We start from the raw sequence: 25,284 nt of genomic DNA, 5'->3' as shown, positions 1-25,284 counted from the left end.
CTTTGACAAGTGTAAGAAATTGCAGCAAAGCCATTAGGATTTTTTTTTTTTCAATCAAACGCACAGCTCCTTCTGTTGTGGTGATGCCAGCAACAACACACAGATGAAGTAGAAAGTTCATTTCTAGACCTTGACAAGTTGTTTGAATGATAAAGAAGTGAAATGTTGTTGTTCTTTAGTTTCAAAGTGCTCAACAGCTGAAGGGTTTGTGCCACTTTGACCTTTAAAATGGATTGCACATGTAATGATAGCAGACTGAAAGTGGAAAAAACTCAGACATATTGTTGAAATTGGTCTTATTTTCCTTAGGACTGTCTCGGGCTGTTAGTCACCTGTTTTATAAATCATTAGCTGATTAAATTTGAGTATCTTAAGAATGCACATGTACTTCACACCAGAAAGAAACAGCTGTGGGTTTATTAAGTTATTGGTCAATTTTTTTGCATGTTGGGCCTAGTTGAGACCAAAGTTTACTGTATGTGCCAGGTTCTTTTTTGGGGGGGGGGCATAAAGTATCAGACATTCCTAAATTTTCATCTGCTGGTGATGTTAAAGTCATTAAATCATTTGAATGCATATGGGTAGCTACCATCAACATCTACACAAACTGTCATTGCAATCAATCAAGATGTTTGAATGTATGGATGAAAATATAGCCTCCTGGTATTGCTCGAGTCAGAGGATCCCCAGTGATAAAAATTCATCCTCTCGACTCCATAAATCTCTGCAAAAGAAATAAATAAATCAATTCAATAATTATTGGGGTATTTCTGGACCAAAGTGGTGAACTGATCAGCACACACTGCCATTCATAGTTAAATGCTGTTCTTGTGGCTAAAAATAATCAATTGTTCTCATCATGCCAGATGGCTTTAAGATAAGGCATTTCTGAGAGGGGATAGATATCCGGTTCTGCGGGAATCCCCCTGAGTTAGCAGGATAGTGGGACACTTCCTGTACAGTACAAACTAAGAAGATTTCCATGAGCCCCTGTCAGTGCTAATAACCAAAGTGGTCTTGAAGAGTGCTCCCGCAGGGCTGTTTGACCATGCAAGGATGGGAGGAGGTGATGTTCAGAGGGGTGGGAATCAGGAGCGTGTTAGCTGATGCCTTTCAGACTGTCTCAGCTCATTTAGCTTAGGGGCAGAGCCAATCCATTTCTCTTATGTAGAAATAAGGTTCATCAACTCTGCTGTGTTTAGAAACGACTGGATGTGAGAGCTCAGAAACAAGGAGTGGGTAAGATACACGAGTGGACACTGAGAGCAAAAGACAAAAATACAGATAGACACGCGAGCAAATATTCAGAGGCTTGCCGAGGGGCCTCGGGGCCTTCTGGGCATGTCCCGGTGCTGACATCAGCAGAGGCAGGGCAACATCCACAGAGAAGGATAAACCAGTAACGGCGGATGGGAGGAAGAAGAGAGGGGAGGGGCAAAGAAGAGAGAGGGTGGAGGGGGAGGGGATAAGAATGGGGGTACAACACTTGTAATCAGATCATTGGCTACAGTGGGTTGAGTCGATGTGATCAATAGAAACTGCTCGTGAAGCAGAGAGCTTTTAATGGCCCTTAATCTCCATCAGACCTGAGCAGGAAGGTGAAGAGAAGAAAAAGTCACAGGAGCAGCCTGCATCACATTACACACTCGACTTCTAGTAGAACATGCACGCACATTTCCTCTCACATACATATCTGTAAGTATATATATATGTGTGTGTGTGTGTCATCATATAGACACGCAATATATATGCACAGCTGTGTATAAAGTCCCAGCCGGGGGCTCCCGAGACTTCAGGACTCAGGAGTGAGCATGTCATATTTCATTCCTTGGCACCTATTCATTTCATTTCAAATGCATTACATTTCAGACCTTTCCATTCTGTGCTACCCCCTGCAATGCAAAGCCTTGGTTTGAACATACCGTGCTAGCACAGGACACATTCCAACCTTTGAATTCAATAAGCAGCCTGCCCACAGCTTGAGTGTCTTCAGTCATCTGCACAGAACTGAAAGCACAGTCCAGATATGAAGTATACTGGTGATGTGGTACCAAATCTTTGGACGCAGTACTTTCTCGCATTCCTTCAAGTCATATATTTCCTTCATCTGCTCCATAGATTGGTGATTCATATTTATGAGGCCCGGTGCTGATGCCCAAGTTCCCAGGGCAGCAGTGAAGCATAATGAACATACAGAAAAGATATTAGTGCATAATAAACCAGTACAGTACAGCTGATCTGACCCGGCCCTAAAATATAGAGTGGGCTGACAATAACCTAGATCCTCAGGGAAGACCAGGACTGTGCAATGAGCAGATACATATATATATATAGATCTATGTTAGATAAGAGCCCTCTATTTTGTTTTCCAGACATGTGCACATATAGATTTATAAGGAACAGTTCCTGTGTACTTTGTCACATTATGGACACACAAGGAAAATATTTTTTGCACCCAAGGAGTTACATTAACATTAATTTGATCGTTTTGATTGTCGCCGGCAAACATTTGAATAGATTAATGGCCCTGAATTATTCCCTGTTGCTTTAAGAGCTGCACAGATGCACCACATAAACATTTCATTTGTGCAGAAAAAAATATAAAGTTTTGAAGATTGCTCTTACTGATTGCTGACTAGCACACTGCATTATTCACTGTAATGTCTGAGTAGCTTCATAAATCAGTTGAATATAGAGAACTCTGAAGGTGAAGCACTTCCCTGGGAGTTAAAGCATCATGATAACAACATGTTTTACGTGTGGTTATTATCAAGTAATTCAAATAATAGTGAATAAAATGTAATGTGTTTGTATTTTAAAATGTTTGTGAAATAGCTGACAAATTAAAGGCGGAAAAACGAATAAATGGCGAAATATAACAAACGCAGATCCCTCCACACATGTGGACTTCATAGCATTGCTCTTTGACGTGTATTTAAAAAAGGAAGTTGATTTTATGACTTTGATGAGGTTTTCATTGTTGGATGTCAGAAGCTTTGTGAAGACAGATCAATAATGTTTCAACAAGAGCAATCGCTAATGTGACATTTGCCCCATTTACTTTATTTATAAAATGATCTGTATAGTGTATCAGCTTCACAGTGTACACCATTATACTTTCTTAAACACCTCACAGTGTGGTATAACTAAAAAATAAAACCTCAAGAGTAATTAAATATTATTCCTCCAGCTGATCCAACCTTGCACAAACTTTTAGGCACCAGCTGGTCCATCTCCCTCGTGGTTAAAGATTTATGAAGCTCACCATGGCATGACAACATATATTGCCAGAGCACAGCAGTCCATATGGTGGCCAGATTCGACCAAACGTGAGGCAAAAAAAAGTGGAAAATGCAGTGCGCCGAAGCTTCTGCTGAAAAGGCCATGATCATGAGGGAGATGGACCAGCTGGTGCCTAAAGGTTGGAGTCATACCATCAAGTGCGTTACACTAGTATGCTGGAAAAGATTCACTGTAACACACTGCCAAGGTCCACCAGATTATGGATTCATCAGCAGTAGCTCTGGTGCTTTGTGATCTGACATTGCACATATTAAATGGTTCTCCACTTTTTGCTTGACATGTTTGGTTTCTCCAGTTGAATGGGCAAAGCTCTAAAAATAATACCCTGGAGACCTTAATGAATGCTGTTGCACATTTCCTCTTGTATACTGGCAGGGATGACAAGTTTTAACCCTCTATAAGGTCCTGGCGATTAAGCTCAGGTGGAAAGGCTTTCTGATTACCCATCATGCTTACAGCAGGTTCTTGGTAATTAGTAGATAACACCTACTGTATGTCCTGTGTCATCCTCATCTGAGTCAGGCCTGCTGATGGACCTGTGTGGTAACTACCTCCATTTTCAAATGAGGAAGCATCTATTGTAACCCTTGCCTCTCTGCTTAAGCTGCTGCATGCACCCCCATACCCAGTTCTGTCTATTTCGAGGGCACGAAGTAGTATTTTGTGGCCACAATTTATTTATTTTTTGGACCATGTCATCAGAGGGGCTCCGTAGATCTGTAATCACTGTATGAACTTGGCTTTAAATGACTTTAAATCTCCTGAACATGTCCATGATTGCCATGACTTTGGTTTTGCTTCTGTGCATTGTGAACCAGTGCCTCAAACTAGGAATATGACTTTTTCAACCAAAACAATTGGTGTTGACTGTTGTGATGTTTTTTTACAAGGTGACCAAAAGATAAGGAGGGTCATCTGCGTGACGTGTTTTTCCTTCTCATCCTAACAGCATCTGTATCTGTCATTTCTGGACAGATCTTTACTGGCACATTGATTTAGGTGGTTTAATCATGCTAGAACCTTACCTGTGGACCAATTTCTGGGCTTTCGGGCCCATATTCTCCACTCTGGTTCCTCCTTAACCTTGTCAATCAACAATAGTGGCACCTGACGTGGCATTAACAAAGCGCTGAGCTCCTTTCCTCAACTCAATTCTACACTCCCCCTGCAGGCATTCGAGGCCTGTGAAGACCGTGGTGTATAGCTGTTTGATGTCAACCTCATTTTCTGAATACTGTCAACTTGACACATAACTGCAGTCCCTTGATTTCTGTCAAGCCAGACTGCACGTACTTTGCTGTCTTGTATTCTATTCTGTTCTATTCTATTCTATTCATTTGAACTGTCCATTTACCTTTAGATGGTTATAGCTCACGTTGCACCAATGCCTTGCTCTTAACATTGTGCTTTTAAACAGTATCTCAAATGGCTCCCATGTCTGCAGCAGTGTCCTGATTAAAGGCTGGTTAACGTTTCAAATTCAGCATTTACTTAGTGTTCCTGGTTCTTTGGTTTCACTCAACCATATATGGCACCAAAAAAGCCTCGATTATGCACTTTCTGCATTCTACACCTGGTTGGTGTCTATGGTTGTTTGTCCTTTTTACAGAACTCCTTTTTGCCATTGCCATGTGCATTTTTTGCTTTCGTTTATCTGTAATGAATTTCAGCATATTCACATTTGCATCTTTCTGCAAATTTTAGGGGTTCCGTTGTCTCGCCCACAGTGGGTTGCTGTTTCTTGATTTCTTCATGTCGTCTGATTTCCATGAAAAACTTTTGCCACTGTTAGGTCGTTATCCTTTTGAAGGCTGTCTGACAAGCTGCGGTATCTTAAACCTCCCACTAGCCTATACCTAATTATTTCTTCCTGCTGTACACCATATTGTCAGATGGCTTATAAGCTGCCAAGATTAAATATTTAGCTGATTTTCCTGGGTATTAACATTATTTGTTGAATCAAGTGCATATAAACTACATTTCTTCAGTACATATTTCACAGAATCATATATTTCATTGCATTTCTTGTGCATTTATCATTTAAGGTCAGCCTGCACAAAATATCATCAGCAATACCACCCACAAATTAATGAGCTCATCTAATATTCCTTTTCATTCACTCTGGTGTCAATGTGAAAAACCTTTCAAATCAGCAAAGTCTGAAAAATCAAAGGGTCAGATGGGTTTACGGAGAACAGGGAATTCACTGGGGTTTTTTCTTCCTTTTTATTTTCTGTTTTCATCTTCCCTCAAAGAACTTCTCTCCATCTTGCTAGTTTTGCTGTGTTAAAGTTTTTAAGCCAGCCAGCCTAAGATTAAATTACTTAAAGCACCAATTCCTAAAATGTCGTGACACTGCGTCAAATGTAAATAAAAACAGAATGCAGTGACCTGGAAATCTCACAAAAAACGATTCACAATAGAATATAGAAAACATCACATGTTAAACTAAGAAAATGTACCATTTTAAGAAAAATATTAGCTGACTTTTCCTGCAGGCACTAATGCATCCCCATACTATCTGAGATGCAGGATTTTTAAACGAGTGCTGATAACAAACCGAATGGTCCTTCTGCTCATTAGTTTGCAGGGCGCGGCATCCATGTTTTCCAAAATTACTTTCAAATTTTGATTTTTCTGACCATATATCAGTTGTCCACTTTGCCTCAGAAGACAGCGTTGTTTCTGGAACATGTTCACAAATGGCTTCTTCTTTACATGATAGAGCTTTAACCTGAATTTGTGATCTGTGTTCAGTGATTTCTGGAAATGTTGCTGAGCCCGCGCAGTTATTTTCCAGAGCAGAATCGTGTCTGGTTTTAATGCTAACAGAAATCCAATTACAGTTTTAGTCCTATGCATTGTGCACAGAGATTAGTTCAGATTCTAACATATTTTTAATGATATTATGTACTGTAGATGATGATGTATTCAAAGTCGTATTCCACATATATTTTGGAAAATATTCTGTGGACTGGCCAGACAAAAGCTGAGCTTTTTGGAAGGTTTGAGTGTCGTTACATCTGGCATTAAAACTAGCACAGCATTCATAAAAAGAACATCATAGTAACAGTCAAACATGGTGGTGGTAGTGTGATGGTCTTCGGCTGCTTTGCTGCTTATGGACCTGGACAACTTGCCATAATTGATGGAACCACGAAGTCCGCTTTATACTAGAAAATCCTGAAGGAGAATTCATGTCCTATAGCTCGAGCTCGCTTGGGTTAAGCAGTAGGACAATGATCTGAATACATCAGCAAGTCCACCTTTAAATGTCTCAAAACAAAAACAAAAGAAAGGTTTTGAAGTGACGTAGTTAAACCCTCCAGTGTGGCTAACAATTTTGCAAGAGTGGGCCAGAATTCCTCACACAGTGATGTGAAAAACTCTTTCCAGTTATCACAAATGCTTAATTGCAGTTCTTTCTGCCAAGCCTGGCATTCGTTTTTATTAGATTTAGGGGGCAGTTACTTTTTCACACAGGACCAGGTAGATTTGGATCAACTAAATGCAATACTGTTTTTGTATTTCTATGAAAGCCAAAAGGTCTGACATGACAAAGGACCATTGAATGCTCCTATAGTGTCTAAACATTCATCATTTTGTGCAGTAAAAGCCACACTTTGACCAAAACACACTGTCGAGTGAGGTATATTTAATAGCAGCGTCACTTAGCAAAATCTAAAAGGGCAGAGGGGCATATCAAAGTCAGGTGCATCTCGTAGAGGTAGATTTAAATCTGTTTGTCCTTGTTATGGATGGTGCCTCCCTGTGGACATGAGAGATAATAACACTAACCACAATGCATTGCATAACTTGCCTTTGAATTTTTATTCCTTGCTCCAAGTACATGTACAGGTATAACAAGTCTATACGAAACGTGATATATCAGATCTTTTCACATCAAAATGTAATTTCCTTAATAATTATTGACCCTATTCAACACCTGCATTAACTCAATTACAAAAAAAATATTGAGGAACTATTAGACTGCAAATGACTCATGTCTATTTTTTCATTGTGAGCGGTAATAAAGTCTTTTCAGCTCACATCTACATTATATCATTGTGTTCGGCAAAATGCTCAGTCTCTACTTTCAGTTCTCTGATAATGATATAACCATGGCAACAGAGACACCTTGGGAAAGGGCAGGCAGAATACTTAGACATTACTGTCAGTCAAAACCCTGCTTTTTCAAATGGGAAATAAAACTCTGCTGATTATTTCACTTGGCTTGCTGAGTAACACCTTGAAACTTTGGGCACGGCTTTGAATGGGACGCCGCTGACATTTGCAATTGTTGATGCTCTCGCATTACATCACTTTTAACTGGTAGCATCTAAATATGTATAAAGAATGATTTCAAGCTCCTCTGATCAACTGCTTGTCAGTTAACATAGTCATCAATTGGACTAATGTTCTGTGAGGACGTATTGAGTGACATGCCTTGGCCCAGAGTATGAAAAACTTCAAAACATCGAGGAAGTGCCAACCCTGAGACTTGCCCTAACCTTGCCTTGAGCCATGTGTTGATGAGCCTTCAGTGTGACTGAAACTTCAAAGGCATTTCAGCTCTCTGAGCAGTGGATGCTGCTTCTTCTCTCTCATCTTCACTCGACAGAATCTCTCTCCAGAAGGACATTTTGATAGTTTGAAAAAAGAAAAATAAATAAATAAATAGAAACCTTGCCTGGCATTTTATTGGAACAGCTTTGACCACTGTGGATAGGAGCAAATTAACTGCAGGGTGACGAAGTCATTAACCAGCTACTTTGACTCCTTAAAAGATAAGTACAACATGACAAGCCATTGAAACAGAACCAAAAGAGGAGTGGGTCTGCAGTGCATATGTTTCTCTGTTTAATCCTACTTATTTAAAAGCTACAGATGTGTGGTATTCACAAAACAGTGGAGAAAGAGGTGGTTTTGCTGCACTTTTCATCAGTTAAATGAGCAAGGTTACATCAACAACACATCAGAGGTCTCTAATTAAATTCGTGGTTTCTGCATATTTAAGAATTTTGTGCACCATCACACCCAAGTAGTAATTGTGAGGGCATTGTGAGGCGAATAAATAACGAGTTTCCCGCTTAGTTTGTCTGTTGTGTTCACAGACAAATGGAGGCAGGAAGAGTGTGGTCTTTTCAAAAGCTGCCTGCAAAGACCTGATGGGGGCACAAATTAACACACAGAGGAGAGAAGTTGCAATCCAAAGCCTACAATGTTATAATTACAGCCCTTTCTTCCTCCTTGACAAACATAAAGGGGGATTTTTCTCACTCCCCGCTTGCATCCTCTTTCTCTCGCTCCTCTCTACCCCACCTCTCACTGCACAGCTTGGTGAGCAGCCATTAATTGCTCCAAAAAGCAGTGGAAGCACAACAAGTGCTTCTCATCCTGGTATAATTGTGTCTGTAGGAGTAGGAGGGCTTGAGAAGAAAGAGGGATTTGCTGCTTACAGGAAAGGCTTTGTAGTATGTCTTGGTAGCAGAGCAGGGAGAACATTTGGAAGAATGTGATGTGATGGCGCACTCTAGTGGACAGGACATTGAAAGAAACACTAACATCTTTTTGTGACAGTTTCATTTCATCAATTATAGTAAACGCAGTTAAACTTAAGCCATCAGATAAAGGAAATCATTGGCCCCAAGATAAAGCTGCAGCTTAATTCTGCATACTTCATCTTTTCATATCAAAGAGTCAAAAAAGAATGTATGTTTATATCTGTTAACATGCAGGTGCAAGGTTTCCCAAATGTCCACCGATACTCTGATGCTGACAATCCATTAAAATTTGGCTCACATCCACCAAAGTCTTTAAGGTCAACTTATTGATTTATTCGTCGAAAACTGACAAAACCCTCATAACTTAGAGTGTGGTGTACGCTGGAAACATATAGAATGTATCAAATAAAGACTTAAAATATGTCACATTTGACTTCTCCTTCAAGATCAATAGATGGATCTGGAGGTCACAGCAATAACACTGCTATATAGAACTATTTAAAACTTTGTTTCTTAATGCCATTGTTTGTATTGATAACATATAGGCATGTAGGGAATAATACATGGTCCAGGTAGTACTGACAGATGTTGAAGAGGTGAACTTATGTAGGAATTCCTTTAATTTTTACCATTAGCATTATTGCTGACGAGTTATAATTGTATTTTGGGGTTGCTGTGTTTTGTTTTGTTTTAGTCACTGTGGATGTAAAGGCGAGTACATTTCAGTAGCATTTGGATCACAGTTTGTGGCTTCTATCGAAGTCAAACATTTAATGCATCACAAGCAACAGTATATCTCTACAGTGTAGTATTAATACTTCAATTAAAGTAAAAATTCTGAGCACTTTTTCTACCACTGGACGTCATGCAAGATGTAGTCTCGAGTTCATCCCAAAGCTGTGAAATGGAATTGATGTCAGGTTTGCTGCAGCCCTCACTGATCTGTGCTGTAACCATTCATAATGAGTGCATCACCTTGTTTCTTGTAGCACAGCATGAATCTACCAGCATGTTTGTGTTGTTGAAACTGGGACTTTTCAGACCTGAAAAGTTTATTTCTGTAGTTCACAGTGCCTGGTTAATATTGACAGGGTAAATGTTGCATGCAGTGGAGGAAAAACTAAAACAACCATGTAAAAGTACAAATCCTACATGCAAAATCCCTTTTGAGGTAAATTGTAAAAGCATTAATACTCCAAATTACTAAACATACCGAAGATAAATATACTTATTATAATTTTACTTTCATGGTTGGTCAAGTCAGAGTTAGCTGTTATAGTTCGGTTCTTGAGTGAGAAAAGAAGAAAAAATAATTAATACACAACTACTGCATACACCCCAACCCTGCACCCCAACCGGTCGCGGCAGATGGCTGTCCCTCCCTGGGCCTGGTTCTGTCTGAGATCTCTTCCTGTTAAAAGGGAGTTTTTCCTTTCTCACTGTCGCCAAAGTGCTTGCTCATAGGGGGTCGTATGATTGTTGGGTTTTTCTCTCTACGTATAATTGTAGGGTCTATCTTACAATATAAAGCCCCTTGAGGCAACTGTTGTTGTGATTTGGGGGCGATCGTGGCTCAAGAGTTGGGCGTTCGCCTTGTAATCGGAAGGTTGCCGGTTCGAGCCCCGGCTTGGACAGTCTTGGTCGCTGTGTCCTTGGGCGAAGACACTTCACCCGTTGCCTACTGGTGGTGGTCAGAGGGCTCGGTGGCGCCAGTGTCCGGCAGCCTCGCCTCTGTCAGTGCGCCCCAGGGTGGCTGTGGCTACAATGTAGCTTGCCATCACCAGTGTGTGTGAATGGGTGGAAGACTGGTTGTGTAAAGCGCTTTGGGGTCCTTAGGGACTAGTGAAGCGCTATACAAATACAGGCCATTTACCATTTATTTGATTTGGCACTGTATAAATAAAATTTAATTGAACTAAACTGAATTGAAACGTTTCTCTAGTATAGCTATAAACAAGCCACAAACGCTCAAACTATGACAAGGTGCACTAACCACAAACTGACTGTTTTGGGCAGAATAACAAAGGGTTTTAATCTGCCTGTGTTTGTTAAGCTTGTTGTAATTTTTCGGTTGTCATTCTTAGTTTTGCTAAGTCTTTTTTATATCTTAAATGTGGAGTAAAAAACTAAATATTTGCACCCACAGTGTTAAGTAACTTTGGTTGGGCAAAGCAGAAGTAAATGCATTTGGTTCATTGACCTTTTAGCATTATCACAAGTAAATGAGATCATGAGCTTATCTTCAGTGTTTGATTTCATGTTGCACTAACTGAATGCTGATGCTTTAAAAGTTTGAACTCATAGTTGAGTAGTAAAGTATTTTATCTGTTATTTGTTTTCTACATGCATTTCCCTTTAGTGCAGTGGTTCTTAACCTGGGTTCGATCGAACCCTAGGGGTTCGGTGAGTCGGTCTCAGGGGTTCGGCAGAGCCTTCGCCATGACATGCATGGCTCATTTTGTGCACCAGTAAAAAAAATCACATTTTATTTTTCACTAAAGAGGGGTTCAGTGAATGCGCATATGAAGCTGGTGGGGTTCGGTACCTCCAACAAGGTTAAGAACCACTGCTTTAGTGTTTTGAAGGTTTTTTTCTTTTGTGTGTATCAAGTGTTGATTGGAACACCTTTCTGAGCAGCCTGTAGCACCTGGTTTACAATGAAGCCAATCTCATACATTCCAGTGTTGGTTCTTATACTGTGCATGTGCTGTGTGATCTTAACTGACACGGTTTAGACAGGGTTCTTGCCTCGTGCATCCCTCATAAATATCCAGACATCCCTTGGCTGTTAATTTAATCATATTGTCCGACCTCTTTGAAGAATAAGCGGGAATGATGCGGAAAGGAGAGTTTCTGCTACTGTACTTGTTTATTGTAAGGGGCTTTTGTGGATTTTTTTAAGATTATTGAATGCATTAAATACTGAAAAAAAAACATTATTTATAAAGGCAGAACACAGTGTGTACACATGTTGAGGCAAATATAAGAAAAGACACAAAAAGCAGTGATTTCGCTAAACATGAGTAATTTTTATTTAGCTAGTGAGTTACCTAGAGGAGAAAACTGTCACATCCTTGCAGATGATGTCTTGCCTTTTTGGAGGAATCTCTGTCAAGTCCAGCAGGTGTTGATGTGGAGGTTCTCCCAAAAGTGCTAAGAGTTGTTGAGGACAGACAGTCGGATTGGGCCTGAGGTACGGTAGAGTACACCAACATCAGAGCTAAGACAGTCAACCATGGGGCCAGCGAAGGCCGCCGATAGTTCTAGCGCAGCAGCAGCAGCAGCTTTCTCCTCAGACAAATGCACTTCAGAATGACAGAATCACAAGGAAAAAAGGGGGTGGGTGGCAAAAAAAACCAAAGATGTGCACTAGCCAGCACTTGCCAGCCTGCTGCATTATTGTTATCTTTTGGTACACAGAAACAAATGCAGAAAGGATGGAAACAGGTAGATGGAGGATACATCCTATGATTGGCATGATTGTGGCTGCTTCTCAATTATTTCATCCCACCTGTCAATGCCAGCCTCTGTCTGATGAGGATCAGATGGCTGAATACAGATTCAAGTACAAGACTAATTTATACATATCATATTTAATTGTCTTCCGGGCCTGATGAAGCTCATCAATATCCCAAACATTTGAGGCATTTAAAACAAAAACAAAAAAGGACAAATAAGCTTGGTGAAATCATCTGACTACTCGGGTTAGTCAGTTAGTTGCTCACAAACAAAATCAAAGAAGAAGAACAAAGTTAGAGAGTTAAGGGTATTGGTAGAGGCTGCTGAGGACTCGAAAGTGCTTTAAAGACAGAGTTTTTCATTGTGGGTTACGTTCTTTTTCTTGTGAGACAGGAACACGGGGTTTGATGCACCAGTCAACGGATACAGATGAGTCCAACTATGGTCATGTTCAAGTGTTCAGATACATTGTCATCTTCAGCGGAAAGATTGCGAAAGCCTTTCCTCCTTGTCGTTAGGCAAATTTGATTTAAGGTCCGACATCGTTAGTGTTGCAGTTCTAGCAGACAGCTTGCTTGAAGGTTACGGTTTATTTCTATTGCGCTCCTAGCAAAAGAAAAAAAAAAAAAAAAGAACAACAAAAACAGAAAGAGATCATCAGTGGATTGTACCAGAATTGGGGCAGCAAGGGAGAAAAAACAATTATTTAAAAAAAAAAAAAAAATCTAAAAAGTGCAACATCCCTTTTTTGTAATGGAATAAAGATATATTGAAGCCAAAATCATCTATATTGTCAACATGTAGATGCACTCCTGTGCACAAAGAAGTTGGGATTACACTCAGTAACACTTACACGTCAAGCCCTATAGGTCTGTCAAAAGACTAATAGTCACGATTGTCAGAGATTAAAATACAATAAAATACAGTTTTTAGAAGGCACGTATCAAAGGACTGCCTTTGAACATGTCAGCAAATCTCATTTCTTCACATACAAATTCATATGAATTCTACATATATAAGCAATACTTGACTTATGAATTAAGAGTTTAAGTAATTCTTTATAATGTGTGTTAGAAAATCGCCACAGAATAATTACCAGAGTGCATGTGTTTAAGAGTATAGTGGTTATGCAGCTTTATAAAGAAACCACCTAAATGTAAAGTTTGGCTTCCAAATATTTAAAGGTTAGTGGCAGAATACTAATACTAAAACGATGTATATATACTGTGTTAAATACTGCAATCCAGTATAAACCATACAAATACAAGCACAGCTTCACTTAAAGACATCAGAAAAATCCTGAAAGATACAAAAAAAATGGTTAATTTAAAAACAAAACAAAATCTTCTATAAACAGGGCTAAAAAGCACATACTGCTGTTTAGTGATTTATAGTTGGCATGCTGATTTATTTAAAATACACTGGCAGGCAAAGTAATCAGTCACTGAAGTAAGAAATGCCTTGAGCATTTTGGTGTTTGGTGGGGAAAATAAGTGAGACAGCAAGCGAGCGAGTGTCCTCTGTAAGACAAACACAGAGAAAATGACTTTAGAAGACCTAAGGTATGCACTAACCAAATAACGAGCTATGTTTATACTGGCATGAGACTGAAGCAACGACACTCAGCTTGTAGTAATAACTCTAAAGCCAAGTTCCAGACAGCCATACTCAACAAAACATGAGTAATGACAAACAAATACACAAGGGTGTGTCGCAGATTTAGAAGAGTTGGTAAAGACACACTAAAATAGGTAAAATGCAAGTGGGGCATTGGAGTCAAAATAACCCCCAGAGGCTGATGGTTTTCTCCAGTTTTCAGTCGGAGTAGTGACCTCATTGAAGGTGTCCATATCAGTGCTCTGGGAAAACCACAGAGACCCAGGCCCCAGAGTAACTCTATCCCCAGTAGAGGAGCTCTTAGCACAGAAAGCTTCACAAAATGTAGTCTAGACTTGACTTATAGGTCTATATCGCTGCATGAAAAGGGGTCACATTAATTTTAAAAAAGCGTGTAATTCATTTCTTAGTAAAAAGTAGTAAGAAAAAGGGTTTTCCACCTTAATAATCAGCTAAGACTGGGAATGTATTACATGTATTACAGCTGAGTGGAATTCATCCCATCATGTTATGAGCATCCACACCACAGGAAAGGAGCTTCCCTCTGAGTATTAATCACCAAATTAGTTATGCTAATCAAATCCTGTAACAACATTTAGATCCAAAGTTACTTCTAAAGAAAACACTCTGCGAAGGTGTTTTTTGTGCAGGTAGCTGTGCTGCTTTGACACCTCTCAAAGTTCAGGAAGGATTGGCCAAACAACAGAGAACAATTAACCTTGTCAGCCTTAGGAGGCGGAGCCCTCACTCGGCCGATCCTGTCATGTAGGAGGTTAGGGATACAAAAAGCAGAACGGCGCAGGATGAAATTGGCTTTCTACTGACAGGTTGTTTTCAGAAGCCTGAAAACACTGACTTGAAATATTTATGAGAAAGTAACCCAGCGCGTATTAACAAGGTCAGCTGTGAGCAGCCAATACAGCATCAATAGAGCACCAGTAGTGGGGGAGTAGGTGGAAAAGAAGGGAGTGGGTCGTGGGATGGGGTAGGTTTCTAAACGCATTAGATTAGCATACCGGTGAATCTAAGAATGGATGCAGCAGAGAGCTATCAGTGATACCATGTTGTTTGCCTTTTTGGCTGATGTTTTTCCACAGCAGCAGCCTCCCACGGAGTTTTCACTACATTTGTGGTACACCACTGTTATTACCACGGTAACATATTTTAGTTTCCCCAATGAGAAGCTTATTCTGTGCTCGTTTTTACTTACAATCTCACCGTGCATTTTTAGAATACATATTCCTGGCAAACTGCGCCGACTGTGCCGTGGCAATTTGCAGACAGTTTGTAGGCCAGGAGCTTATGTTGGTAAAGGCTAATAAAGCATGAGGAGCCAGTGGAGAGCAGGGGCTCGGTGTTCAAAGGAAGATCGGAGCCTGCGTCTGCCTTTGTCTGGCAGAAGGAATGCCAGGAATCTAGACTATTTCAGGAAAACTTAATGCATCCAGCTCCATTTGGGCAGATCGTCGCAATCTCAGCAGCATGAGATGGCTGATGAGAAATCAGTGTTTTCTTGAGCCTGCTTATGAGTAATGGTGCCATGTCAATCTGCTGACAGGCCTCTGGGAACTTCCATTTACAGCAGACTGTTCATTCAGCAACAGGATGTTACAACCTCTGAGCAGGTGGAACAAGATCAGTCTGACAACAGCCTGCAGCAGTGACTGTGTGAAAGTTAGCCTCCCTTTGAATTAAAGGGCGATAAAACTGAACTACCTTGGCACATGCAAACAAGATATTTACAGAGGACAAGGCTCTTATAGCATGTATTATCTCACCTTCCTCAGAGCCTCCTCCTCTTCCTGACGTTTCTCATAATGTGCAAAGTCATCAAAGATTGAGGTGGTATGCTTGTAAGTGGCGATAACTTTAAGCACTTGTTTGGCCTTCTCCAGAGGCACTTCCTGAGTGTCCCTGGAGTTGGTCACTGGCTTGTTGTCATTGTTCTCCAGCCGGATGTGACGCAGCTGGTTGTTGGGCACGTCTTTGATGAAAATCCACTTTACCTCAAACTTGCCCTTCCACTTATCCTGAGACCAGACGCCTGCATAGGCATTGTAGTCCACCGGTGAGCGCATTTCAGCTACGCCACAAAAGTGCCCACTGCCGTTGACACTGAACAACAAGTACAGGGGCCCCTTGTTGCCCAGGGAGCGGTAAGCACCATCCAGGCGCTTGTTGCCATGTTCTGTACTGCACCAGATAGAGTACTTGATTGAGCGGTGGATGTCATCTTCTGAATAGCTCTTGATAATGAAAACGCGCCCATTTTTCAAGTTCCAGTCAAAGTCTTTGGGGTTGTAGTTGTTGAGGGCACGAAGTTTCTCCAGCACTGGGTGCACTTCTCCAGAGCAAGGGGAGGCACTCGGTGGGATTCCAACACAAAGACCAAAGCCCTCGCCACGGTTCCTCGGAGCCACCCAGCGGTTAGGGGGCGGGCCAGGTTGTTGGGGTGGTTGCTGATGAAGAGGCTGAGGGGGTTGGGAAGGAAGGTGCAGGTGTGGTGGACCAGGGGGCAGAGGCTGGGGGTGTTGAGGGGACTGGAGAGACTGGAGTTGGAAGGGTTGGTGTTGGTGTTGGTGTTGGTGTTGGTGCTGGTGCTGAGGCTGAGGGGGTAAAGGGTTCTGCAGTAAGGGCTGTGGCTGACCAAGGAGAGGCTGCTGCACCAGAGGCTGGGGGGGCATCATAGTCTGAGCTAATGGGGGCTTGTTCAGAGAGCCCTTATCATCCCAAGTACCAATGTTCATATTGTGCTTTATAGGGGGTGGGGGAATAGCGGCGCCTCCCCCTATCCCCATGTTGGCTTTGGGTTTGACCTTGGGTTGTGGTTTGGCCGGCTTCTTGGCAATAGCTGCCCAGGAAGCGGGTTTAGGTGCAGAGGAGCTGACAGACGGAGGGAGGTTGCTGGCCGACATGCTGCTCATACCTGCTGTGCCTCCTAAAGGTGAGCCCACAGTTTTGGTGACAGCTGCCACCATGTCTGTACCCAGCTTTAGCCCCGTCATACCCTGCTCAATGCTGCTCAGCACCGGGACCTTACTGAGCTGGGTGTCGCTTCCAAAGCCCGCCTGTCCGTCCGTGATGGCTCGACCCAGCGAGCTCGGGGCGTACCCATAGCTATTGCTGTAGACTGAGCTCTGTGTGGACTGGCCCTGAGAGACACTAGTACCCCAGGTGGAAAAGTCTGCATTGCCCGGAAAAAAGTTGAAGCCGTGCTGCCCAAGGAAGGGAGGGGTGTTTCCCAGGGCACCCGGTTGACTGAAAACACCATCAGGGATGAAGTGTGGCTCGCCATTGCTCATCTGTCCATAGGTAGTTAAGTAGGGCATAGGTGGGTCTCCTGCTGTGGACCAAGCAGCCTCCCCCAGAGAGTAAGGGAAACCAATGGATGGAGCATAGTAGCTGGGCATGTAGGGATCAGACATTGGTGGATAGCTGTTACTCTGTGTGGCCAAAAAGAAAGTCACAGGTTATACAGAGTGACAACAAACAAGCAAGAAAATTCTGTGTGCAAGTCATTTGTCCATAATACATGGTACTCGTGTGCCTCCTTACCTGATTTGTCTGGCCGCTTAGGTAAGGCTCAAAATCATCATCATTTACACCATCCTTTTGATGCATTGATCCGTTTTGCACTAAGATCAGAAACAAGGGACATTCAATACGAGAAATTCAGAAAGAAAGATGTAATCAGAAACATTTTACTCACAGGTTTTCAGCAGCTAAAGTAAACAAGGCTAACATAAATAAGCTGCAGTTTTGAATAGCATGGTAGCTAATTGGACATGAAAACAGCCTGCAGTGCCACACTGGAAACGCCACAGTATAAAGCCTTACCTTTATTTCCTTGTCCTTTAGGTCTCTGAGGAAAAAATACATAAAAAAAAAAAGAAAAAAAAGAAATGAGACTAGTATCAGATCACGACAGGAAACAAGAAACACACGCACACTGACAGAGCAGGCTGTATCCCTACATAAATAAATATATAAGTCGACGATCCAGTCAACCTCAGGCTGAAGCATCAGCCCGGATGCTAACATTTACAGGTTGCTTCGTATTATTGACCGGATGTCAAACGCTCTGACATCCAGTAAACGGTGCCGCATTGGCAAACCCACCCGGCTACAGCTAGAGTTGATTAGTAGTACAGTCGGCCTACATTACAGCTAATAGCTATCACACATCAAAGACTTTGGAGCCTGTTTGCCGAGCCAGATCAAACTGTTGTCGGCAAAGTTTCATTCCGCAGCACCGCTAAATCCGTAGCACCGTTCCGCTTCCGACACACGAACCTGATCGACGGTGGTCGCAGACATCCTCCAGGAACCGAAACTGATGGCTGTTTGTGAGACTGTCCACGGCTTCCTCTCTCTCCCTCTCTGCACTTTGGTGCTTTGCTGGCTCGTCTCTTCGATTGTCCAATCACTCTGTTAACGTTACAAGGCGGCGTTTTTTCCCTTTTCCTTTCCTCCTGCCGTGTTCAGATCCTGACGACGATTCGCTGCTTTTGGCTGTTACAAACGGCGACTTTGTGTCTGCGGAGAGGGCGTCAGTTAACGTGTCCGATCCTGCCACAGATGGTGTTTATCAGTCAAGCCCAAACTGACTAGTGCCTTACTGGAATATCCCTTACCATATTCCACAATGGCGGATAGGCTTTTTACTCCCGCTTCCGTTCCGTTCTGCTGCTCCGTGACCTTCCGCCTGTGACGCTCTGAGTCATGTTACAAACTGACACTTCACATGACGGTCACAACAACTTCTCGGCTACCATGTCCGCAGCAGTGTCACCCCCTCTGTTACCCCTACTCACAGTAAAATAGGCACACTGCTTCACTGATTGTAGCTTAGCGCGCATCTGCTAACCCCGAGCACTGGATGCATGCGTGAAACCCGCATAGAAACGTTAATAAGTAGTACATTTACTAGTTTTCATAGTATTCTGTTACTCTTATGTTATATTTTCTTTTTTGGCATGTGACTTCTGTTATATTATTTAATATTAAATATATTAAAATAAATCAAACATGATGCATGACACTGCACAAACACTTTTAAAAAACCACTATAAAACTACAACATGAAAGATGATATTTACTCATAAATAAAGGCAGTATTGCTCACAACAGCTATTTTGATTTGCTTGATTTGCGTTGCTTATTTAATTTGTGATCTTTTTCTTAAATATATACGTAATATAATACATAGTTGTATGTAAAGAGACCTCACTGTTTGTTTTTATGTGTGCTTTTTTGTTTTCTATTTTTCTGTAGTTATTAAGTTGAATACATGTGTGCACTACAGGTTTGATAATCTGCACACTGATGATTATTATTATTATCTATTTAGTCTTTTTTTAACAACTTAATGCGTTTTGAGCTAGTATTACTAAGTCTGAGTGTTGCTGTCAGTTCAGTGAATGCACTTAAGAATTAAAGAGTGACCAAAAGGGGCTTTTGGTTACAGTATGCTTGTTTTAGAGAAATAATAACAAACTTCATTTTAAAGATTTTTTTTTTCGTGATTGCCAAGATGAAGAAGCTTTACTGCACTGGTGCAGGTGACGACATTTTCCCAAGTATTCCACTTTAATAGCCTTTTGAGGTACCCCCTACCCACCCAAATGTGTAAATGTCTACATTTTCTTTCTTCATTATACTTTTAGTGCAAGTTTAATGCGTGGCTTTTATTGCTAAGGCAGTATATTTCCACTGAAGTAAAGGAATGTAGTACAGGACGCAATGTACATCTACTTTGAACTACAACTGTTGTGCGGCTTGAAACAAGACTCGCGGCTCCAACTCTCGCGATATTTCCTCAGTGGTCTCGGAGCAGTATGGCAGCCGTCGCGCTGAGGTCTTGCCGCAGAGGACTTTCGCAGATTTTAAGCAATGGGGGGCTCGCAGCTCTGTCTTCAAAGCGTCTGGAAGGTTTGTTGAGGTGTCCTCTTATGGCAGGAACACTTGGTAACGTTCGTGTGTCTTACAGAGGTATTTAAACACGTCGGAGGGGGTGTGGCTCGCACAGACTGCGTCGTCCTAAAAATATTTTAGGACATGAACGGCGAAATGTTAACTCTCGGAATGCTTTTGCGCCATTTTTGGTCAAATTTGGTAGAATTTCTAAAATGCTTAGAAAGCTAATTACACTCGCTTGAGTAAATCGCTGCTATGTTCCATCGATGTGAAAGAAATGCCCATGCCCATGCTCTTGCATCGAGATGAGCTTGATCCTACGCGGGGCATGACATGTGTCCAGCAAAGTTCGCAAAACTGAGCGAAAATTCTGTACAGGGAGTCATTAATGTAACAAATTCAATATCAATAAATAATATTCAATGTCAATAAATAACAAAACTAATGTTCTGTGAAACAGAACCCAGGAGGCACAAATCTTCGGTTCAGTATGCTTCACGACCAGATCTCCCAAAGCTGGCCTACAGAAGAGTGAAGGGAAAGAGCCCAGGTGTGGTTTTCCTCCCAGGTTATGGCTCCAACATGAATGGACAGAAAGCTGAGGCGCTGGAAGAGTTCTGTAGGTCACTGGGACACTCATACCTCAGGTAAGTTATCCAAACATATCACTCTGAGAGAGAAGCCCGATGCTGAGCATGGCATTAAATCAAGTTTAAAAAATAAAGCTAAACACAGTCAATCCAAAGCGAGCTATAGGACTGCAAGAGGCACAAATGAAATAAATGAATTGGGGGGGAAACCCATCATCCAACTGATATAGAATTAAAAATAGAGAAATTTGATCTGCAAACAAGAATCAAGTGACCAATAAGTACAGCTGTGTTGTCTTTTAATGTGTTTGTTAATGTTGAAGTTAATAGAGGAAAACACCTCTATATGTAGGAGAGTATTAAAAATATGCTGTTGCTATACGGTGTTTTTGTTTGCACACAATATCAATTTCTATATACCTTTTGAATATACTGTAACTGAGACTTTTTTTTTGCTGGGATGCATCTTTTATATTAGCTGAAACCAAAACAAGATCTAGTAAGTAAACTGAAAACCAAAAGTATTATAGCTATATGGAAATATATATAGATTAATTGATAGATTTAATTAATCCCACACTGGGGAAATTCACTTGTTACAGTAGAACAAATGTCAGGAAGAAAAAAAAATGAGTTAGAGTTATATGATGGAAAGAAAAATGAATAGTTGTCTGTTAAAGCACGGAGGAATGAATTGATGAATAATTTAATTATCCTAAAAATACCGCCACCTTTCATCGTGTGAAGTCTGAAGTTCCTGGTTAATCAAGTGGCTCCAGTTCTGAACAATAAGAGGCTTGTTAGGTCGCATAAACTTGTCTGTAGCCTTGTATGACTTGCCATTGTTTTAGCTTCAGATATTCACCCACTTTGTGCTATTTGTGGTTTTCCAGGTTTGATTACACAGGACATGGAGCCTCAGGAGGTGTGCTATCAGAAGGAACTATTGGTACCTGGAAAAAAGATGTCCTTTTTGTGTTGGATGAGTTGGCAGAGGGGCCACAGGTAAATATTTCCTAGGCTAATTCCATTGCTAGTTAGAGGAGGTAAGTAATCAGTCAAGTTATGTAAATTTTGAACGGCAGGCTTGGTCATTGGTCCTGCATTAAGATTATCAGGTTCCTGAGAATAATCCTCAAAGGTTTTCATTAGACCAGTAATATCAGACAAACAAATATATGAAACCTTGAAAATAAGGACCTAAATGCAATAGAGCTTCAATCATTTCTTCAATTTGTTAAATTGCAACTATGTTGTTTTTAATAACCTACAGGTAAGTAATGCATCATCACGTTTCAGTGTATTTGAAGTTGGCAATTACCAGAGTCAGTCTGTCTTCTGGCAACATTTATAGTAGGTTTTACCAGAAATGCAGGTATGCTTGCCAATCTCATTTTGCTGCAAAAATAAATAAATAAAGATAATTTTATCTTGTGGGATAAAACAAATATTGATAAAAGGAGGTGATTATTTTATTCTAGTATTCAGCATATTGCAAAAATATTAAATAGACAAATAATGTCATGTCATGAGCAAAGTATTGTGGTAGTATAGTAGTAGTCCCACTTCTATACTTATGCACATGCACATTTGTGATGCGCAATGAGTCTCCTGCAGCGTAAACTACATTTTGGGGGAGAGGAGGGAGCCGCAGGAGACCCAGCGTGCTAAGTAAGGATATTGTTGAGCTACATACGTGTTGAAAATTTGACCCACTGACTCCATTGACGATGCACAATCCTGTAAATGTTTTTTTTTTTAAATGAGGATGAGTCTCATTTTAGGCTGGGAAGTTGTGGGGTCTTTCACTGACAGTGCTGGGTTTATGTCTGATTACCAATGATCCTTAAAATAAAGCTTGAGACGGTATGATACAGAAGCTGATTGGACCTGCAGGTGGTCAGAGGGCAACAGAAACAGCAGAAGTGATGGGAGCAGTGCGTGGCTCCGCAAGAGGATACAATTAAGCAGTACAGGACTCCAGTGAAAGCTTTATTTTTAATTTTTTTCACATGACTGTAGACCGATAAAACGCATACAAAATACACACAACAAAATACCTAAAATAAGTTGACATATGCACATGACATGCAAAATATTCCCCAATTCAAAACCTAAAGAATATCTTATTGTCCTCTACTGAAAAATTCTGATCTTATAAATGTACAAAAATATTCATAAGGTCAGTTGCTGAGCACGGCATTTCTGCTGCTGCATTGAAAACCCTTCCCTAGAGTCTGTGTGCTGGAGGCTTCAAATCTCTACATTTACGTGTAAGCTGCATACTCAGCCATAGCTGGCAGTAGCCACAGCTACTTGTAATGTCCTGAAATTCTGCTGTTGTTGAAGGTGGACCTTCCTAAATTCTACCTCCAGTGTTGCTTTTCCCCCTCATTTCACCAGAAGATGGCACTGTTGCCACATTTATACCACAGCTTTTGTTTTCAACCGTTCTACTGCATGAATGTGTGGTTTCTTAAAAATGTTTGAAGTGAGGTATCCAAGTTTGTTTTGTTTTTTTTTGTTTGTTTTGGGGGTTTTGTTTTTTTTTACCAACTATCAGTTGAGCTATATTTAATTTGTGGTGTTTTTGCCATCTTGTAGATACTGGTTGGTTCCAGTATAGGTGGTTGGCTTATGCTGCTGGCAGCCATTGCCAGACCAGAGAAGACAGCTGCACTGGTGGGCATCTCCACTGCCGCTGATCATGTTGTCACAGCGTTCAACTCTCTTCCGCTGGAGGTGAGAATATAAAATAGAATAACATGTGTAATTATTTTTTGTTTTAAATATTTTCTCATCTAAGTGTGATATTTCTGTGTTCAAATGCAGACACGCAAGGAGTTTGAGGCCAAGGGGGAGTGGACTATACCCACCAAACACATGGAGGAGGGTGTTTACAAGTTTAACATGGACTTTTTGCGTGAGGCAGAAAATCACTGTGTTCTCCAGAGTCCCATCCCCATTACCTGCCCCGTGCGGCTCATTCATGGGCTCAAAGACGAGGATGTCCCCTGGCACATCTCCATGCAGGTTGCAGAGCGTGTCCTCAGCTCCGACGTGGACGTCATCCTCCGACGACATGGCCAGCACCGCATGTCTGACAAGGACGACATCAAGCTTATGGTCTACACCATTGACGACCTCATCGATAAGCTGACCACTATGGTCTGAGTAAGGAATAGGAAAGTGAGCCAGAGATGTTCCTAAGATTAAAAGATAATGACTTTGTTAACTGGGAAGTCAACCCTCAAGGATATTACCAAACAACGGCATGTTGCACCGCCAAATATGACCTTTTATCCATCTATGTTTTTCATCCCGTACTTCATCATGTCAACATGTTGGAAAATTGAAAACTATATTGTAAGGGAGCCCTCCTGCTAGCTGTTCCCTTGTATCTTCAGGTTGCATTTGTATGTGCTCCAGGTTATTGTATCAAGTGTTACGTTTGGTAAGCCGTTCTTAGGTCTGCCATTGCTGCTGTCTCTGCCGTTGTTCTTACTGTTTGGCTGTCTCTTCCCCTCCTTCCCTCCTCCATCTTTACTTAGAAACACAGTTTTCCTGTGCCTTTTTAATCACTTTTCACCCGTTTTGGCTAATAAAACCTTTGCACACTAGAGTGCAGGTCTCAAGTCTGTGAAAGTGCACACACAGATAACACAAGCAACATTATGTGGCGACAAAGAGCAACTGAAAGCTGCATTCAGGTGCATTCAGAATAAATTGCACTGGGAGATATTAGTTGGAAAATATAGGTTATTCAGAGTCGGAGAGGATTTTTATCTATATATTTGTCTAACTGGGGAAAATACAAAAAGTCACACCCGAACGTATATCAGCACCATTACTAAGTAGGGTTAAGAATATAGTGATACTTGTACAATGTAAATTGTCAGTGCGAGCAGAAACCAAGAGTTTTTGGTTTCTTTGTATTTGCACAACATTTCTGTTACATAACTCCGGCCTGCTGAAAGGAGCCACTGAGCTGTTGATTATTAACATGTAACTGGCCACTGGGTGCTCTATGCTCAATGGGGTGAAACCAACCACTTGGGAGCTCTCAGGTCCACATAACTGCAGCAGTGACCTTTAACTTATGGCTGAGCTGGGTATCCAGTCATCTGGCATGCTTAAACTAAACTCAGATGTCAGCTTGTGACTGTATTAATAAATTACATTTACTGTGTTGCTCCTGCTTGGACAGAAGTGTCCCATATTTTAGTTATGTTACCGTGTAGCTGGATCAAGTAAAAAAGAACACTGTTCAAGTTGAACCATGGTGCTCATCCAAGATAAAGCTCAAATTCAGTTAGCTATAATGAATGGGTCCCAGTGCTGAAATCAAACAGTCTCTGCACTGTGCAGAAACCCAGGAGGTAGACCAGCACTTTAAAGAACACAACATAGACAACTGTTGTTGAGCAAGTCAGTGTAGCTGCCAACTGATCAGCTATGATGAAATAAAAGAGGATTATCTTGTTTGCTGTGATCTCCATCTACTATTGCCTTAAAGTCGCAGGCGGTAGTTCAAAGATTTGATTTGACACCATCATGTGCCTCTGCTTTGACGAGGATCCGTTCAATGCCGAATGAGCTGAGCGTGCACTACAGTGACCACTATCCTGGAGCGCAGTCACGTCGCAGTCTGTGCTGAGAGTGACTCTGGGGACACCTCCCGGGGGAGCTGCCATATAAAACCAGTGGCTCGCTCCTCCCGGACAAAGTGAGGTCCAGCCTCGTGCCATCAGCACGGATGCTTCAGCACTTCAGCATCCTCAGCCTCAGCTCAGCTTTAGCTCAGCGGAATTAACGCATCGGATACGGGACGAATCTGACCTTTCTCCCTGCTGTCCTCAGTAGTAAGTGCATCATTGCTTTTCACCCCCTCGATA

The 25,284-nt window shown here is 41.4% G+C and overlaps 2 protein-coding genes across 5 annotated transcripts; one reads left to right on the top strand and one right to left on the bottom strand.

Annotated features, from left to right (window-relative positions):
- Positions 1-11,851: 11,851 nt before the first annotated feature.
- ythdf3 (YTH N6-methyladenosine RNA binding protein F3) lies at positions 11,852-18,578 on the bottom strand. 4 transcript variants are annotated; one of them, XM_085362379.1, is made up of 6 exons: positions 18,518-18,555; positions 18,177-18,419; positions 17,721-17,745; positions 17,439-17,518; positions 15,662-17,326; positions 11,852-12,872 (listed from the first exon to the last, which is right to left on the bottom strand). In XM_085362379.1, the coding sequence occupies exons 2-6, from the start codon at positions 18,198-18,200 to the stop codon at positions 12,849-12,851; spliced, it is 1,818 nt and encodes a 605-aa protein (XP_085218505.1). In that variant the 5' UTR covers positions 18,201-18,419; positions 18,518-18,555; the 3' UTR covers positions 11,852-12,848. The 4 variants fall into 4 exon arrangements, with proteins under 4 accessions (XP_085218505.1, XP_085218504.1, XP_085218508.1 ...); XM_085362378.1 differs by having other exon boundaries at positions 18,177-18,578; XM_085362382.1 differs by lacking the exons at positions 17,721-17,745; positions 18,518-18,555 and having other exon boundaries at positions 18,177-18,287.
- Positions 18,579-19,699: 1,121 nt separating this feature from the next.
- Positions 19,700-24,002, top strand: abhd10b (abhydrolase domain containing 10, depalmitoylase b). Its single transcript, XM_085362377.1, has 5 exons — positions 19,700-19,814; positions 20,260-20,446; positions 21,283-21,394; positions 22,994-23,131; positions 23,222-24,002. Exons 1-5 carry the CDS (start codon positions 19,721-19,723, stop codon positions 23,561-23,563), a joined length of 873 nt encoding a protein of 290 aa, XP_085218503.1. The 5' UTR covers positions 19,700-19,720; the 3' UTR covers positions 23,564-24,002.
- Positions 24,003-25,284: the final 1,282 nt, after the last annotated feature.

Source organism: Diplotaxodon limnothrissa, linkage group LG9 (assembly GCF_057381915.1).
Source record: "Diplotaxodon limnothrissa isolate DT_005_m linkage group LG9, D_limnothrissa_male_GT1.1, whole genome shotgun sequence".
NCBI classification, from domain to species: Eukaryota; Metazoa; Chordata; class Actinopteri; order Cichliformes; family Cichlidae; genus Diplotaxodon; species Diplotaxodon limnothrissa.
The sequence above is the reverse complement of the archived record's forward strand: the minus strand, read 5'-3'. Positions and strand labels throughout refer to the sequence as shown.

Bases quoted from the DNA above. Each gene is read 5' to 3' on its own strand.
- ythdf3 (XM_085362378.1), bottom strand. From the start codon at position 18,200: ATGTCTGCGACCACCGTCGATCAG. The intron at 17,327-17,438 runs GTAAGGAGGCAC...TTGGCCACACAG, and splicing joins TAAGCGGCCAGACAAATCAG to AGTAACAGCTATCCACCAAT. The intron at 12,873-15,661 runs GTGAGATAATAC...TTCTTTTGCTAG, and splicing joins AGGAGGAGGCTCTGAGGAAG to GAGCGCAATAGAAATAAACC.
- abhd10b (XM_085362377.1), top strand. From the start codon at position 19,721: ATGGCAGCCGTCGCGCTGAGGTCTTGCCGCAGAGGACTTTCGCAGATT. The intron at 19,815-20,259 runs GTTTGTTGAGGT...TCTGTGAAACAG, and splicing joins GTCTTCAAAGCGTCTGGAAG to AACCCAGGAGGCACAAATCT. The intron at 20,447-21,282 runs GTAAGTTATCCA...GTGGTTTTCCAG, and splicing joins CTGGGACACTCATACCTCAG to GTTTGATTACACAGGACATG.